The 14,851-nt window shown below is 40.5% G+C and overlaps 1 protein-coding gene and 1 long non-coding RNA gene across 2 annotated transcripts in view; one reads left to right on the forward strand and one right to left on the reverse strand.

Moving 5' to 3' along the window:
* LOC109635766 (uncharacterized) overlaps window positions 1–14,851 on the forward strand; it is a 130,246-nt gene that overhangs the window by 109,858 nt on the left and 5,537 nt on the right. The window contains exons 3-5 of the long non-coding RNA XR_011246149.1: window positions 4–184; window positions 12,251–12,363; window positions 14,639–14,741. This is a non-coding gene — a long non-coding RNA (uncharacterized lncRNA). The remainder of the gene's footprint in view (window positions 1–3; window positions 185–12,250; window positions 12,364–14,638; window positions 14,742–14,851) is intronic.
* LOC109635647 (gamma-aminobutyric acid receptor subunit beta-2) overlaps window positions 1–14,851 on the reverse strand; it is a 54,326-nt gene that overhangs the window by 10,616 nt on the left and 28,859 nt on the right. The window contains exons 5-6 of the mRNA XM_020096977.2: window positions 9,619–9,701; window positions 12–149 (exon numbers count right to left, since the gene is read on the reverse strand). Coding sequence (XP_019952536.1) covers window positions 12–149; window positions 9,619–9,701 — 221 coding nt within the window. The remainder of the gene's footprint in view (window positions 1–11; window positions 150–9,618; window positions 9,702–14,851) is intronic.

Here is a 14,851-nt window from a genome sequence, read left to right on the forward strand (position 1 = left end):
CAGGACGTTACCCGTGGAGAAGACGACGTTCTTGGAGATGAGCTTATGATCCACAATGGAGAACTGGGGAAGCTCAATCTTGTCCACCCCCGTCACGGCGTTGTCTCCTCCTCGCCAGTAGAACTCGATGTCATCTGTTGTATAACCATCTGAGACGGAGCACAGGATCGTTAATGGTCTGACGGTAGATGTTTATAACCACATCCCATCTGGATCACACAGTTCAGTCAATTAATCACTTAGCATGATTGGGTTTGCATTTGTCTCGATTTCACATTTTGTTGACAACACAGTGTTTGGTCGTTGGTTCAGTGATTGATATATGTGGTTTACCACGAGGAAAGAATAACTGTGCTATACAGCTTTTATTTAAAATTCCTGTTTATATTCTTTCGGTTTGAAATCATACTTTAAATACAGTTGTTTATTATCTCTGGTTAGTGCAAGATCAATTTACACAAGCACCAAACTGGACGAGACAGAAAAAATGAAAGTCAGGGCCAGACAACTAATTTCCCTGACACTGTCAAGTAGAAGCGATCTCATCATTTTCACTCAACATTGGTGCTTCAAAAATCTTTTGTATTTTTATCACAAAGTACCAGCATGAATTGTATCACCTGTTATCATTATTATTATTTTAGATTTAAATTGAGTGCTCTTCATATTGACCCCTTCATCATCAAATAACCTTGGAAACACTCAGGACAAATGGTGCATTTAAATCTTGATTCTCTCACACACACACACACACACACACACAGTGGGTGAGTAAGCCTTGTTCGAAGCCATCTCCTCATCTCCTTTTGAGGGACCTTTAAGCAAGGCACACACTTATGTCTTCCTACTGTACTCTGACAATAACTGAATAATTAAAAGGCCTGTTAAAACCATAAATTATGAAATGCTGTTAAACATACAACCGTCCATACAGTAGCCGGTGAAACCCTTTACATATGTGACTAAATGTATATGAGTCAACTTTATTATGTTCGTCCCATGAGCAACTAAATTATTAACACCAGGAACAAGAATGATTAAATAACCAGGCTTGGCCTCAATTTTCACCACCAAAACTCAATAAAACCCTGCAAAGGGACAAGAAGCAAGTCCATTAATATTAATCTCAACCAAAGACCATGAAACTCGGCTCTTGCATAATCCACTGCCTACTGTCTCCCCGGGTGCAGTTGTCATGTCTGCTGACTTCAGGGCATAAGAGCACTGGTCTCAGCGACAGAAGAGGAGAAGAGGAATGAGGAGACGGAGAGGGACATAAAACAGCTGGAGTCTGTGGACTTTTTCCAGAAGGGTGGCTCACCATTAAAACCCTGTTATAATTATAACTAAAACAGCAATTTGAAAAGCAATAATAATAAAACCACTGAACCTGGGTGCATGTGTCTAATGACTCTTTGCATATTGTTCAAGTTGCTCTCTGGTCTTCCTGCGCCACCCCAGACGTCATCATGATGCATAATCGTGCTTGCAAACAGAAACACAGCCCAGTATAAATAGATTAACTTGTTTTTAAACATTTACAGCATTACTTTTCTATATCCACCTTCTTTAATGATACAAAATGGGTGCAAAGTCACAGAAAACCTTGAACACTGCAGTGCATTGTGGTTAGGAGGCTGTATCTCCTTTGCATGACAAGCTAGCAGTGGTTTATTATCTTAGAGCTCTGACAGCTCGTCACGATGGGTGAACTGAAGTGTGAACTCTTCTGTGAAGGAGGAGGAGGGCCGAGACTCACTAACACTCCTCCCTGCCTCTGGGACAAACAGCAGAATATTGACATCATAAAACTGATACAAACGTCTAATCTCTTTCAAGGTGCGTGTTTTGAGGGCTATTCCATGTTTTAGGTAACAGCAGGGGATGGATTAAACAACATTTGTGATGTCTTTTGCATGCAACTAAAGTAATCATCTGTGATGGGTGCAGTTGTTGTTGGTACTGCATGTTCACTGCAATGGGGATTTGCATGCATGTTTGTTGAATTTGCGCGAGCGATTATTGTTTTATCGTTTGATTGCATGCATGGACTTCGGTTTTCCATTAGATTGCGTGACCATTACTTTGTCAAATGCTGATGATGGTGAGGTTTAACAGGAAGGAAGTGAATTAACATGTTTGATTTGTACAAGTGTGTACTGTGTGTGTACTGTGTGTGTACTGTGTGTGTACTGTGTGTGTGGGAAGGCAGTGATGACGAGGACCAGGCAGGATGATGAATAAAAGCATGTTTGACAGAACAATTTAAAGGGAACTCCCACGCTCTTTCATTGATTAGTGCATAAAATGTAGACCATTATATCACACCTCCTCTCTCCCCTCCTCTTCCTCCTCTGGTGCTCTGCTGTTGCGTCTTTTTCTCTCCCTCTCTCCCACCACTTTTTTTTCCATTTGATTACATCCCTCTCCTTCTCTCTTCTCGCTCATTTCTCTGTCATAACTATATATCTTTCATTGTACCTCCCCCGTTTTCCTTCTCCCTCCACTTCTTTCTCCTTAATTAATAGTTGTGTGACCTATTTAGTTGCTCTGAATTATTAAAGCAGTCTCTTCTGTGGCAACACCCTAACACTCTGACATCTCTTGTTCCTCTCAACCAAAGTGGAATTCAGTGAGTTCTGCATTGAAATGTCCAACATTTTTTGTCTCTCAAAAATAATCCAGGCAGTTAGTGTAGTCGTATATCATGATCATCAGCATCACCTTACATAAGAGGTAATCAATTGAATTCCAAAATGTATTCCAAAGCCAATAAGTTAAAAAAGGGGAAATGGCAAAATGAGATTAATGCGTTCCAGCAAAAAGCCCAGCAGCTGCTTGTTGAACAAACTGCAGACGATTAAGTGCTTCTTTACTAAGTGTACGAGTATAGGAAAATTCTATTAGAAGAGATGGGATGAAATAAAGGCCAGGTCAGGGGCAGACAGGAATAACTCAATTTTAAATACATTTCCTAAGTGATAAAACTGAATAACCTCCTCTACTGCAGGTTCACATTTTAAATTTGAGACAATACATTTAGTCCCAGAGTAGCAAAGCTCATTTTATTGGTAACTTCCCTTTATCTTTATCTTCCCACTAATGCCTCCAATGGAATGAGTCAAATTCGCAGTTGCACACGGGATATATCAAAATGCAATAGATTGCAGTTACATTTATTAAAGTCATTCTCCTCAGAGGATGAAGAGGATGAGTCCTCTCACATAGTATCTCAGCAGGACATATTCATGAAGACATCCGTTTGATTTTAAAGACCCTGTTGGTCTTTCCTCTGGACACACTTTGCATTTAAAACAAAATGGTAAATATAGATCTTGGAGTGTATCAGAATCAGTTATTTATCAGTTATGTGAGGATATTTCTGTCCTCCATTGTTTCTACATTCTTGATTTTGCCTCACTGCTTTTGTAATGACGATATTGCATCATAGTGTTTGGCACAGATGGATCCTCCTGACTACCATTCTGCAAGAAATTAAGTGAAAGAGAAGAACCAATTGGCAGCACATCACAGACGTGACAGTATTTTTATTAACTATGAAATGATGGAATAAAAATAATTGAATTAGTCATTTTATTCCCCAGTGGCACGAGATGCAAATTCTGACATTCAATACAAAAAAGAAAAGAAAAGAAAGAAAATCTCTGAATGTGACAATATGTATTTTACACTAACACAAAGGCTGCCTTCATGGATTCCAAAGTCTGGGAGCGTTAGCAGGCCAAAAATAAATGAAATTGTTCTCGATAGCATCAGAGGAGATAGCAATACAATACTAAAGCTATTTAACTGGGACTCTGGCATATCTCCCTGGCCAAATCTGACTCCGGGCCTTTTTATCAGGCTTATGAAATAATGTCTCAGTTGATTTGTTTTAATGGGCAAAGAAGGAATTTGGAGGGAGATAAAACATTGGCTTTGATATTGCCCCGGGCAAAACATAATCAAGAATTTCAACGTTGTTTCCTTGTTACCTGTAACGGAAAAAAATACTCAATGTAATAAACACCATAGTCACCTTAGCATATTTTAAAGGTACAGTGTGTAGAATTTTGTGATATCTAGTGTTGAAATTGCATGTTGCAACTGAACACCCCTCACCTCACCCTCTCCTTCCAAACATGAAAAAGAACCTGTGGTAGCTTCAGTTGTCATAAAAACTCAAAAGGTGTTTAGTTTGTCCAGTCTGGACTAATGTAAAAAACATGGCAGCCTCCGTAGAGAGGGTCCCCTCGATGTAAATATAAAGTATTTAAATATAAAGGGTCTTTTCTGGGGTAAAGAAAACTACAATTCATAGATGATTCATTTAGATGAAACGAACTAGTGAAAACATCATGAGGATTATTCTACATTCAATTTCTGCCAATAGTTTCCTTTCACCTAAATTGTACACACTGGACCTTTAAAGGCCATGAAAACATTATAAACTATCACAAAAATTAATTCTACCCAACTTTCTTTACATCTCAAATGAAAATAAATAGCAGAGCGTTTATAAATTTCATTAGAAAACTGCACCGTAAAGTCAAAAGATGCCACAGCTCCCTAATTTATTCCCCATAAAGAGTCATATTGAGATTTGTTTTTGTGCTGCACCAACCTTTGCTGACAAGAACCCTTGGGGAATGTGTGTGAAAAATGAAACTTGTGATACACTGTCTATTTGTGTGTCTACTACACAGGTCAATCTAAGCGGAGGCACAAAAAATCCATTCACCCCTGCATCAAATCAACCCCCTGAACAACTGCCTGCTCCACTCTTAAATATGTCTTTGATGAATTTTTGATTTCATGCATTTCAAAGGGACTTTAAAGTTATTCCTGGTGTCCAATTAAAAAAATGTCTTCAAACCTTTGCGGTACACAGCGAGCCGCGGCTGACTGCATGCTTGGACAGGGACGGAACATCTAAAGATAAAGATAAATAAATAAGCCGTGCAAGCCCGAGTGCAGAGACCATTCACACCCTGGAGAATGTGTGCAGTTTCTAAAAATGGGCTGCGATGGGAAGAGATAGCGAGAGAGGGATGGAGAGCGGAAGTGGCTCTGTCCATATGATGTGGATCGCTGGTGCAGAAAATATAACTATTAGCTGGTAAAGGTGCTGTAATGGAATGATAGTTTCATGGTGAGTGCAGAGCGACTGTGTGAAATAACACAATATGACTTTCTCTCCCCTAGAAAAACATCTGTTTCGACGTGTGTGTGCAGGATGTGAATATATCGATGGCTGCAGGTTTGTCTTAACTTATGTTTCAGTTTGTCCAAGCAGCTTCACTTAGATCCCCTCTATCAGTGTCTCCAGAAGAGCCACCTAAAGCCACACAGATGGTAAAGCTAAAACAAAAAGCTCTTGTGTATTATTCACCATTCAACAGCTCTGTGACCCTACTCCTGCTATGATTTATTAAAAAGATGCACAGCTGCTACTTATGCAGCCAATGCTGCATCTTTTACTAGAATCTGCTTCCTGTGGAGGTAGAGCTACTGCACAGCAGTGTGTATAATGTACATAGTAAACTGCATTACCGTAACAGTGACCCACAACGTCACAGGCTTAACCTGCTTAAATAATGCAGGGAATGGTATTTCCTTGCTCTGGGGTAAAAACCGTGTGTGGTCCTACTACGCTATAGTCCTGAATTACACATTACATGGTAGAGATGCTGAGCAAGTTACAACAAAACAGATGCAGGTTGACAGGGCCGCGCCTGAAAGGTTAGAAACCCGACCCTTTCCCACTGTTTGTGGACGTGAGCGTGAGGTAGTGTGGTATTAGAGTCAAGTTAACTTTGCCTCATAATAAAAACAAGCCAGCAACAACAGCAGTATATTTTTGCTGTGAAGACCTTGGAGTACTAATGGCACAAATTTCTCATGGACAAGGAATTGATTTTTATATTGCATCATATACGTTTTTCATTTCTAGAGAGTCATTCTTATCACCACCATCTACTCCAGTCATGGCCTATGTTTATAGATAAGGCAACAGTGAATTCAGTGAGGAGCTGCTAAACTACGTGATGAACTTGAAATGAGAGGAGATGAAAGCCTGAATGAGGGAGAACTTTTAGTTCTGTATTGACCTTTGTTAGGTTTAAGTCCACGTTTCCACATTTAATCGATATTTTTTAGTCAAGCGTTCCAGTTAATTTATAGAGAATTTATGAGCTCATTCAAACAACAGAGCAGCTTGTTAACCGTTGAACCCGCACCTCGGGCCTCTGGACCCATGATAATATTACAGACTTTCTAATTCATTTATTTCCATCAAGTAAGCCCTCAGGTCCCTTATTTTCACCCGGCTGCTCATTGTTAATAATTAATTCCTGGTGTCAGGATGTGTTCCACAGGGTTGTGAACTGTTTGTGGGGCCACGTCCTCTGGGATTAGTGCTGTGCTGCTGCTGTTCTGCTCCATCAGGGTTCAGGAGGCAGGTTTGTATCAGTAGATCTTCTTCACTCTCCTCACTGTGAGTGACAGAGACTGTTGAGATGTGGGAGGAGATCTATTGTTTCTCATGAATGTGCCAATCATTGACTGTCGCTACTACCGATTGGATGGTTTAGTGAGGTCCTCGGGTCGGAACCGTTGGAGTCGATCACAGCCTGTGTTGTTACATCTTTTAGGTCATGATGTCATCCGTGAAGGTTGAACTAAGTAACGAGCCAGTTTTGAGAATATAAGGAGGAGAAAGTACAGATATTTGTGTTCAAATGTTCAAATGTAGGGAGTATAAGTAAAAACCAGTACTCAAGTACTGATACCTGAAAAATCTACCTAAGCACAGTAATAAAATATTTGTACTTCATTACTGTACTTAAGTAGATTTGTAGTAAAGATAAGGTAATATATATAATGAAAACACCATTATAGTAAATAAATATATTTTCATACTATATTTTCCAATTCTGGCTTGAGAAGAGTTTTCTTTTTTCTTGAAGACAAAATGTAGATCCGGGGATAAAAACATTTCAAAATGATTCATACTTTATTTACATTTTTAAGTTTCTTGTAAAAGTAAAAATCAATATGGTGTCTCCATCTCTCTTGACATAAAATAACCATGCTGACAGCAACCGCCGTACTCAAGCAGCTTGTTATTATGTGATTAAAAGTTAGTAATGAAACCAGGGTCAGCGATTTAACTTTTGCCTGAAATAATTAGAAAAGGTCAGCGTGAAGGGATAGAGGCCTGATCCATAAATGGAAGTTCTTGGATGTTTTATTCAACCTGTCAAATCTTATTAAATCACAGGCGGCGGCTCAATACTGGGGATATTAGAATAATCAAACTCATAGGAAACAAGCCAACCGATGAACAAAGAGCTGAGTATGAAATAATGACACTCGCAAATGAGTGAAGGGAGAGAAGGGAGGGGTGGAGTGTTAAAAGAGGTGTACAGAAAGTAAAGAGGAACCAAAACAAAGCAGCGAGCAGCGTAGTGAGGAGGTGCAGGCACCACTCAGGGATTTAGAGGAGGAGAAGAACACAGCTGCTTGAAAATCAACCATCTACACCAAAGAGCGGAGTCATTGAAGGCAACACCAGATCTAGAACAGTTCAAACCAACAGAGATCCTCTTCATACTGCTGCTCCGCGAGCCTCTTAACTCTCAGGGCTCAGATGAAATAAATAACAGGATGTAAGATTTCTGCCACACACACACACACACACACACACACACACAAACAAATACCCAAATCTACGCAGCATGCACACACACAGCTGCCTCGCCCCAGCACTTAATGGGAAAAAGCCTGTCACCAAATTAAAAGAGAAGGATGTTCTCTCAGGTCGCTGATGAGCTGCGTCGTGAGGTGCACTCATTCGTGAGCAGCCACTGTCCCTCTCTGTCGCCCACCACCGCTCCCTGAACGATATGTTCAAACAAGGAGTGTGAGGTGACATTTGCAGCTACAAGCTCTGCACCATCTTTCCAGAGATTAGGTCTAGATTTGATAAAGGCATCCTCACTAGCTGTTCCCTCAAGTAAGAGAAAACTGCAGATGACAAGTGAGGAGTCTTGTGTATAATGTCAGCATGAAGGTCAGAATGGGCATCCTGCTGCTTCACTACTTTACTACTGTCTCCCTATTCTGTCACCTAATGTGCAGCATTGGTGTTTTTAAATGTGAGAGGCAGAAAATGAGGCACAAGGGAAGAAGCCCTTTGTTCTTTCTTCCCATACATGTGACGGACAAAATGTTGTTTCCAAATGTTGTAGGAATCTACTGCCAAAATAATGTCATGTAAAAGCAAATGCAGGCAGAGTAAACATGCAGAACACAGACAAGTCCTTTTTAGTGAAGCACAGTTGGAGTTTTAATTAACTTTTTGAATTTCTACAATGACCGATAAATCTACAGTGGGCAGTTTGGTCTCATGTGTACATCAACAGTGGAGCTTTCATTGTTGTGTTATTGTGACCACACACTAGCTGTGAGTTACATTAGACATGTAGAAAGTTATATGTCTTATTCTCACATTTAGAGCAGAGAGAACTTTCTCTCGTGTTTTGTATATTTCGCAAAAGTTCTTCAGCCACCTCCTTTGTATCTCACGCTCCAGTTCCCCCCCGACTGCAGACCTTGCTGCTCAGTTGAACAATTTTTTTTTACAAAACGCCCTTCAGCCATCTCTATACATTCACACATCTGGCTGCATTCACAGTTATCCAGCTGACTTCTGATTCTCGTGTGTTAGCAACTGGTTTGCATCCATCACGTCAGCTGCGCTATTGGATTTTTAATAAGCTAATTTTATACAAAAGAAATAGGAACATTTTCCTTTCGGTTCTACGAATCATATTGTTGAATATATCAAATGAATTCACTGTAGATTTGTCATGTTTTTTACATTAATTGATCTTAAACTGAAATATACTGGAGCTCCCACTGGATTTCACACAACCCACAGCACAGCCCTTGTTATGTACTGGCTGTAAATTGTTGTCGTGAGCGTTGGACAGCATTAACTCCCTCTTCATCACATCCAGCACCAAGTCACACAAAGTAGTTCACGGCTCCACTGAAGGAAGGGGGTGGTGGCGCTGAGCTGTGACAAGTAGCTCACTTGATGTGGGCTGTCCTGTGTTAATCATGGGTCATCTACACTCAACTGGGATGAGATTAACCACCAATTTATCTAAATTCCCTCTATTTTTAAATATATATAAAAAAAACTCAATGATCTGTGAACTATTTATCTGAAATGACAAAACATATTCTGTCTAGAAGAGAAAACTCAGCTGAGCGTATATTTCACAGGGAAAGAGGGTCTCTCCTTTCACCAGGGGAAATACTGCAAATTGGATGGAAAGGATTACTCTGAAAATATTACAATTCTGGGTAAATCTTTGCACAGCAGTAAAGCACAAATTGTTGGGACCCAGTGAAGGCCGAGTGACACATACTCTATGACAGCAAAGCAGAGGCCATGTAAAACTGGGTAAAGGTGAAAAACCAGAATCTCCTAGAATTTAAAACGATCAAACAAACAACAAAACAGTAGGTTAAGAAATAAATTTAATTCAGCCCTGGCACTGAATTAACTTTAATACGATGTGATTGATGAATAAAGGATTTACTCACAACTCTCAATCTCAAGCGTGCAGTTTTGCTCATCCAGTGGATATCTTCTGAGGTCCATCATACAGGCAGCAGTGGTCGTGATCCTGTAAAAAACACATGGTGGAGGTTGATCTGACTGGAAAGTGGATGTTTATTGTTTTCATTAGAATAATGGCAACCCTGAGGACATCACTAGTCCGAGCTCAAAAATCACTTCTCTTTCTTTACCAACTAGGGTTATGGTCACCAGGGGGTTCAACTAATTTGTGGGTAAAAGTTACACTCATTTACCCATGATGCATCTTTATGTTACTCACATAACCGGATGTCACTAAGCACGATTTAACATCCTCAAAAACTCCACAGGAAAATGTATTTGAAGGTTTGGAGTGGTGCTGGTGGCAGTGGGGACTCCTTTTGGGATTACAGGGCAAAAGCTAATCCTCATGTCCCAGTTTTAGCATTGTTAGGATAATCCTGCGGATCCCATGTTCGTCCCCACCTGAGACGTGAGTCGCTGCAAGAATCAAACCCAGTGGGACAGCGGCGACAGCAGCAGGCCAGAGATAACGGTGGCAGCGGTTGTGCCCTGATGAGTGCATGTCATAACCTCAGGAAACACGTGGGAGGAAAGGGAACATATCACAACCTCAAGTTATATTGCTTTTTTAATTCAAGATAATTCGTCGAATGTGCCACTAAGAGACAGAGGCCGCAGCACAATGCAAACTAATATATCTTTGGGTGTAACAGCATGTGGTCACTTCACAAACTTATGTCACCTCAATTATATTTCATCTCTTCTTTGTCACAAAGTCTCTGCAAGTGTGGGATTCACAAGGCTTTTGTTGAGTGTAAAGTTTTGGCAAAGTCGTCAGTCCCTCCCTCTCTCGATTTGACTGACATCCCTTTGTGTTTATCGAGTGTGGAAGGTTGTATAAATAAACAGGAATAAAAGAGATGGTGGGAAGTTCTTTTATGTGTTTCTCCACTTTGAATCAAAGCTCTGCTCCTGTTTAAGTTGTTTATCCCACAATTTTCACTTTAGCACTACGTGTGTATGAGCCGTTGCCTTTTTCATTAGGGCTTGATCTTTAAGCTACTGAAATGATCTCCCCTCTGCATCTCAAGACACCGATGAACTTTAATGGGTGAAGCATTAAGGGAATATAAGATGTAGCCTACACGCAAATAAGACAGACAGTTCCTTCCTGAGGCCTGTTTAAATTCAGGGAGTTGTTTTTATTGTGCATAGCATGGGACCAATGGGATATTGTCCCTAACAACATTATCCTTCTCGTCAAAAAAGTGTTAACAACGGTCTCAGAGTTATTGTTTCGCTAAGGAAGTACTTTAAATGACAAATGTGAATCGTATTATCCTGTTGCAGGTTGAAATGGAATCTGGCTGTTTCCTCCAGCACCTGTGGCGACGCAAATCAACACAAGCTGACTCTATGGAGCATGTTGAGAGTGAGAGATCAATAAGGTTGTAGATTATTATCTTCATCTCAACTGGGACAGCCTGAGGGGGATTGTATAGACAGATACAAGAGCTCTGAGGCAAACGGGACATTCGAGCGTAACGCTGACACCCGAGGCTTCAATATTTTTCTCTCTCTCTAGCTACAGGAAACTACTGAAGACAGTCAGTGATGAGAGGCAGTTAAATTACAATTTTGGTTCTTTATAAATATTAAAACCCAGTGTTGATTTAATTTTATGGTTTGACCTTCGATTTAGTGAACAGGTGATTTTCTGTGTATGAAGTATCCAAATCCACTAGAAACCTTTTTTATATTATTGAAATGAAACAGTTATTGATATGAATTATGATAATTGTTTGACATTTAACCTTTTTTTATTCAAACACACTCACTTGAATTTTTTACTTTATTTTAAACCAGGTACACAAACGGTAAGACATGAACTGGGAACAAAATAGAGCAGATTGAAGCTGGATAATTGATTGCTCATAAACCTGATCTAATAAGCGAGATGAAAAGTTCCAGCACGATGGGTGTTTTGATGACTGTAAAGAGCAGTGGCCACAGGGCTGCTTCCTTGCCTCTATCATATACATCAGCATAATAGCAGTTAGCCTTCCAATTGCTATCAAAACAAATGGACACGGATGGCTCGTAAAGGAGAATTACAGGAGCCAGCCATGAGTCAGTATCAGACTTTGTGAGGGGAACATAAGGACAGGGCTGTGAGTAATAGGCTGCCATTCTCTCCTCGGCTCTGGTCTTCTGTGAGAACTTGACTCCCGCCGAGGGAATTGCCACAGAGCAGCGCAGCATGGTGGGTAATCGTCTAGGCACACCTGACAACATAGATAAATTTGTGCCAGAGGAGCGGCTCATCTTGAGTCCAATCCTCTGTGTTACACAGCAGAGATAATCACCATCTCTGCCTCTCTCTCTATTTTCCCTTTTCTATTATTCTGACCAGCAGCCGCTGCAGCGACAATCGTTTTATTGCATAATTTATGCATCTCCAAACCCCAGTCCATCCCGGACTCATTCACTTGCATATTGGACAACTTCCAAAATATTACATGGGATATGATTGGCAGCAAGTTTTTGAAATGGAGAAACTACACTCACTCTTGTGGTCCGTTTTTTAAAATATGTTGTCCTGTGTCTTTTTAGGAAACGCGTCCTATTCTGTGTGTAAATCATCTGTTTCCAAGTCCAAGTTCACCACAGGCACCATATGGCACACAGGTGGGACCACACGGACCCGAACCAAGACAGACTCGGTGGTAAGATAATAAATGTACTATTTTTCATTTCACAGAGCTTGGATTTTTGCTGCACTGGAAACATTCCATAGTATTTTCTTATGAAGAATTATGCAGTTCTACTGTACCTCCTCCTGCCTCCTGAACAAAATACCATGTTCAGTGTTCCAAAGAAATGTCAGAAACATGCTTCATGAAGCAGGTGTGCTGATGCCAACAACTAGAATGAGTCCATCAGCATCGAGAACAAGTCTTAAATACAACACTTGCATGGAGACACATAGTATACTTACTTACTGTGTCGTACAGTAGAAGTATGTTGTAATTCTCATGAGGTAAACGACACATCTAAAACACTAAAACCACCTGGTTGAGTTTAAACTGTGAGAGAGGAGCACAGAAAAAATAAGCATATCTCGAAATCTTTTTAATCAGTTTGTTTTAAGTGTCTATTTGGTAAATACTGATGAAACTTTTATTTCAGTGCTTTAAGTACTGTATTTATAATGTCATATTGACTTCCATAACCTTTATGTGTACTATCAATCTTTTTCAGACATAAAGGATTTGGAGAAACTCAAGAAATTACAAGAATATCAGTGTTGGCACTGGCGGAACATTTTCTGTTGCAGAGTTCAGAGGGTTAAGGTTCCTATGGAGGAAAAATATAATTATGTAGGTCAAATGACTTCCTGTTTCCTGGCAAGCAACTTCTTCTACTTGAATAATTATCGTCTTCTGTAGGAAATTAACAGCATACATTTGTTCTTTGCTCAAGGACCTTGTGTTCACCTTCAGTACAAAGCGTCGAGCTTCAACAACTTCAGGATCCTTCAGTCAAATAGTTTTATTACAATCAAACTTTAATCACAACCCTAAGTAGTTTTTAATGTTCTAACATTTGAATGAAAAAAAGATCATTCTTGTCACTTGTGTATTTAATCTTGTGGCTCATTAAATAAAGGAAGGGCCGTCAAGAATATAGAAAAGAAGGTTAAGAGACACTGTGACGACGGAGGATGTCAGGTGAGACAGAGAGGGAACTAACATAGCTGCACTTTAATAGTAATAGAGGAGTTCAAAGGGAAGAGTTCTAACATTAACATTCTGTTTCATATTACACACCTCAGGGGTTTCCACCTCCCAGAGTGAGACAGGAAGGCTGTTTGAGCCTAAGAGGTTTAGATGGATTCCCCTTTTCTGCCTCTGTCTTTGTCAGCGTTTATTTCTCTCTGATGGATTCACTGCTGGCTCCGTGGCTTCCAAGTGTTTAACCAAGGAGTAAATTGCCGGTCACTTTCTGGCAACTTTCTGATCTCTGTGTCAAGAGGAAGTCGTCGGCGAGAGCAGGAGCCTCCGGCGGAGTCTTTGATCGTGCAGTGAAGGTGTGGGTTAAGCACGTTTGCGCAGGGCCAGGCGTGTGTGCATTTTTGTTTGTGTATGGCGCTGTCACTCTGCGGATGTGTGCGTTAGAGCCCGATCACGTATGCAGCGGCCTGGCTCTCCATTTACCCTCATGTACCTTCCCGCTCGTCTCGTCCATTAAATGACACACAGCCGCATTTCTCGCTCAGTTTTGGTATAGTCCCTGGTTGCTTGGATACTGCCCAAGGACACTGCCAACTGCACCGACTGAGCCCCATATGTTGCATCACCTGCAGTGACCCTCCATATTTACCAGACGGTGCTCGGAGACTCTGTTCCTGGATGGATAAAACTTGCGAGGTCAAACCGGGGCCAAGTAGCCTCAAGGGTTTCCAGCAGTCATTGGGATTCAGGCCGACTAAATGTGTTGACTGTTGGGTCACACACTCAGAACGGAACAGTAACTAAGTACATTTCAAATACTGTTTCACAATGAATCTGCTTTATTCTCTCCATTTCTATTCTAGTCAGCATTTTCTTAGCCTCCATTCCCTCTGCCGCATCTGTTGAAGCAACACTGAGCTTATGGGGAGTGTGAGTCCAGGGTTTGGTTTAAGGAAGCAAGTTTAACGAAGTCTAACACTGAACTGTGAGTTGATGAACCCTGGGTTGAGAAACAGTATGATCGCTCTGTAAGAGCGTCACTGTTATTCCCAATGGGTAAATAGAGAACTGAGCTACCCCATTAATCCATTGGAGGTAGTTGAACCTGTGGCAATTCATTTGTATCTTTAAAAATACATCAGCCTTGAAAGAGCTCTGGAAGGAGTCAATAAGTTAAAACTGTTATTTTATAGACCACATTAATTAGCTAAAGTGCTGAAATCCTACTGTTTGTTAGATTAGATGCTAAAACATCTGTTTTTTTCAGCTTTAACCTGATGGGGACAAAGTGCTGCTGGCAACAGAAGATGAAAATATGGATGAAAGGAAAGCTGAACACGAGGACAAAGCGTAATGTGTAATATATGAATGTAAGCGATCTCTGTCTCTGTCCTCTCACTGAAGACTGATTGATCATAAAAGTGGTAGTGATAGTAAAACTAGGCCTCCGGTAAAAAGCTAATGCCTAATCAGACATTTT

The sequence above is a fragment of the Paralichthys olivaceus genome, chromosome 15 (genome assembly GCF_024713975.1).
Source record: "Paralichthys olivaceus isolate ysfri-2021 chromosome 15, ASM2471397v2, whole genome shotgun sequence".
Taxonomy (NCBI): Eukaryota; Metazoa; Chordata; class Actinopteri; order Pleuronectiformes; family Paralichthyidae; genus Paralichthys; species Paralichthys olivaceus.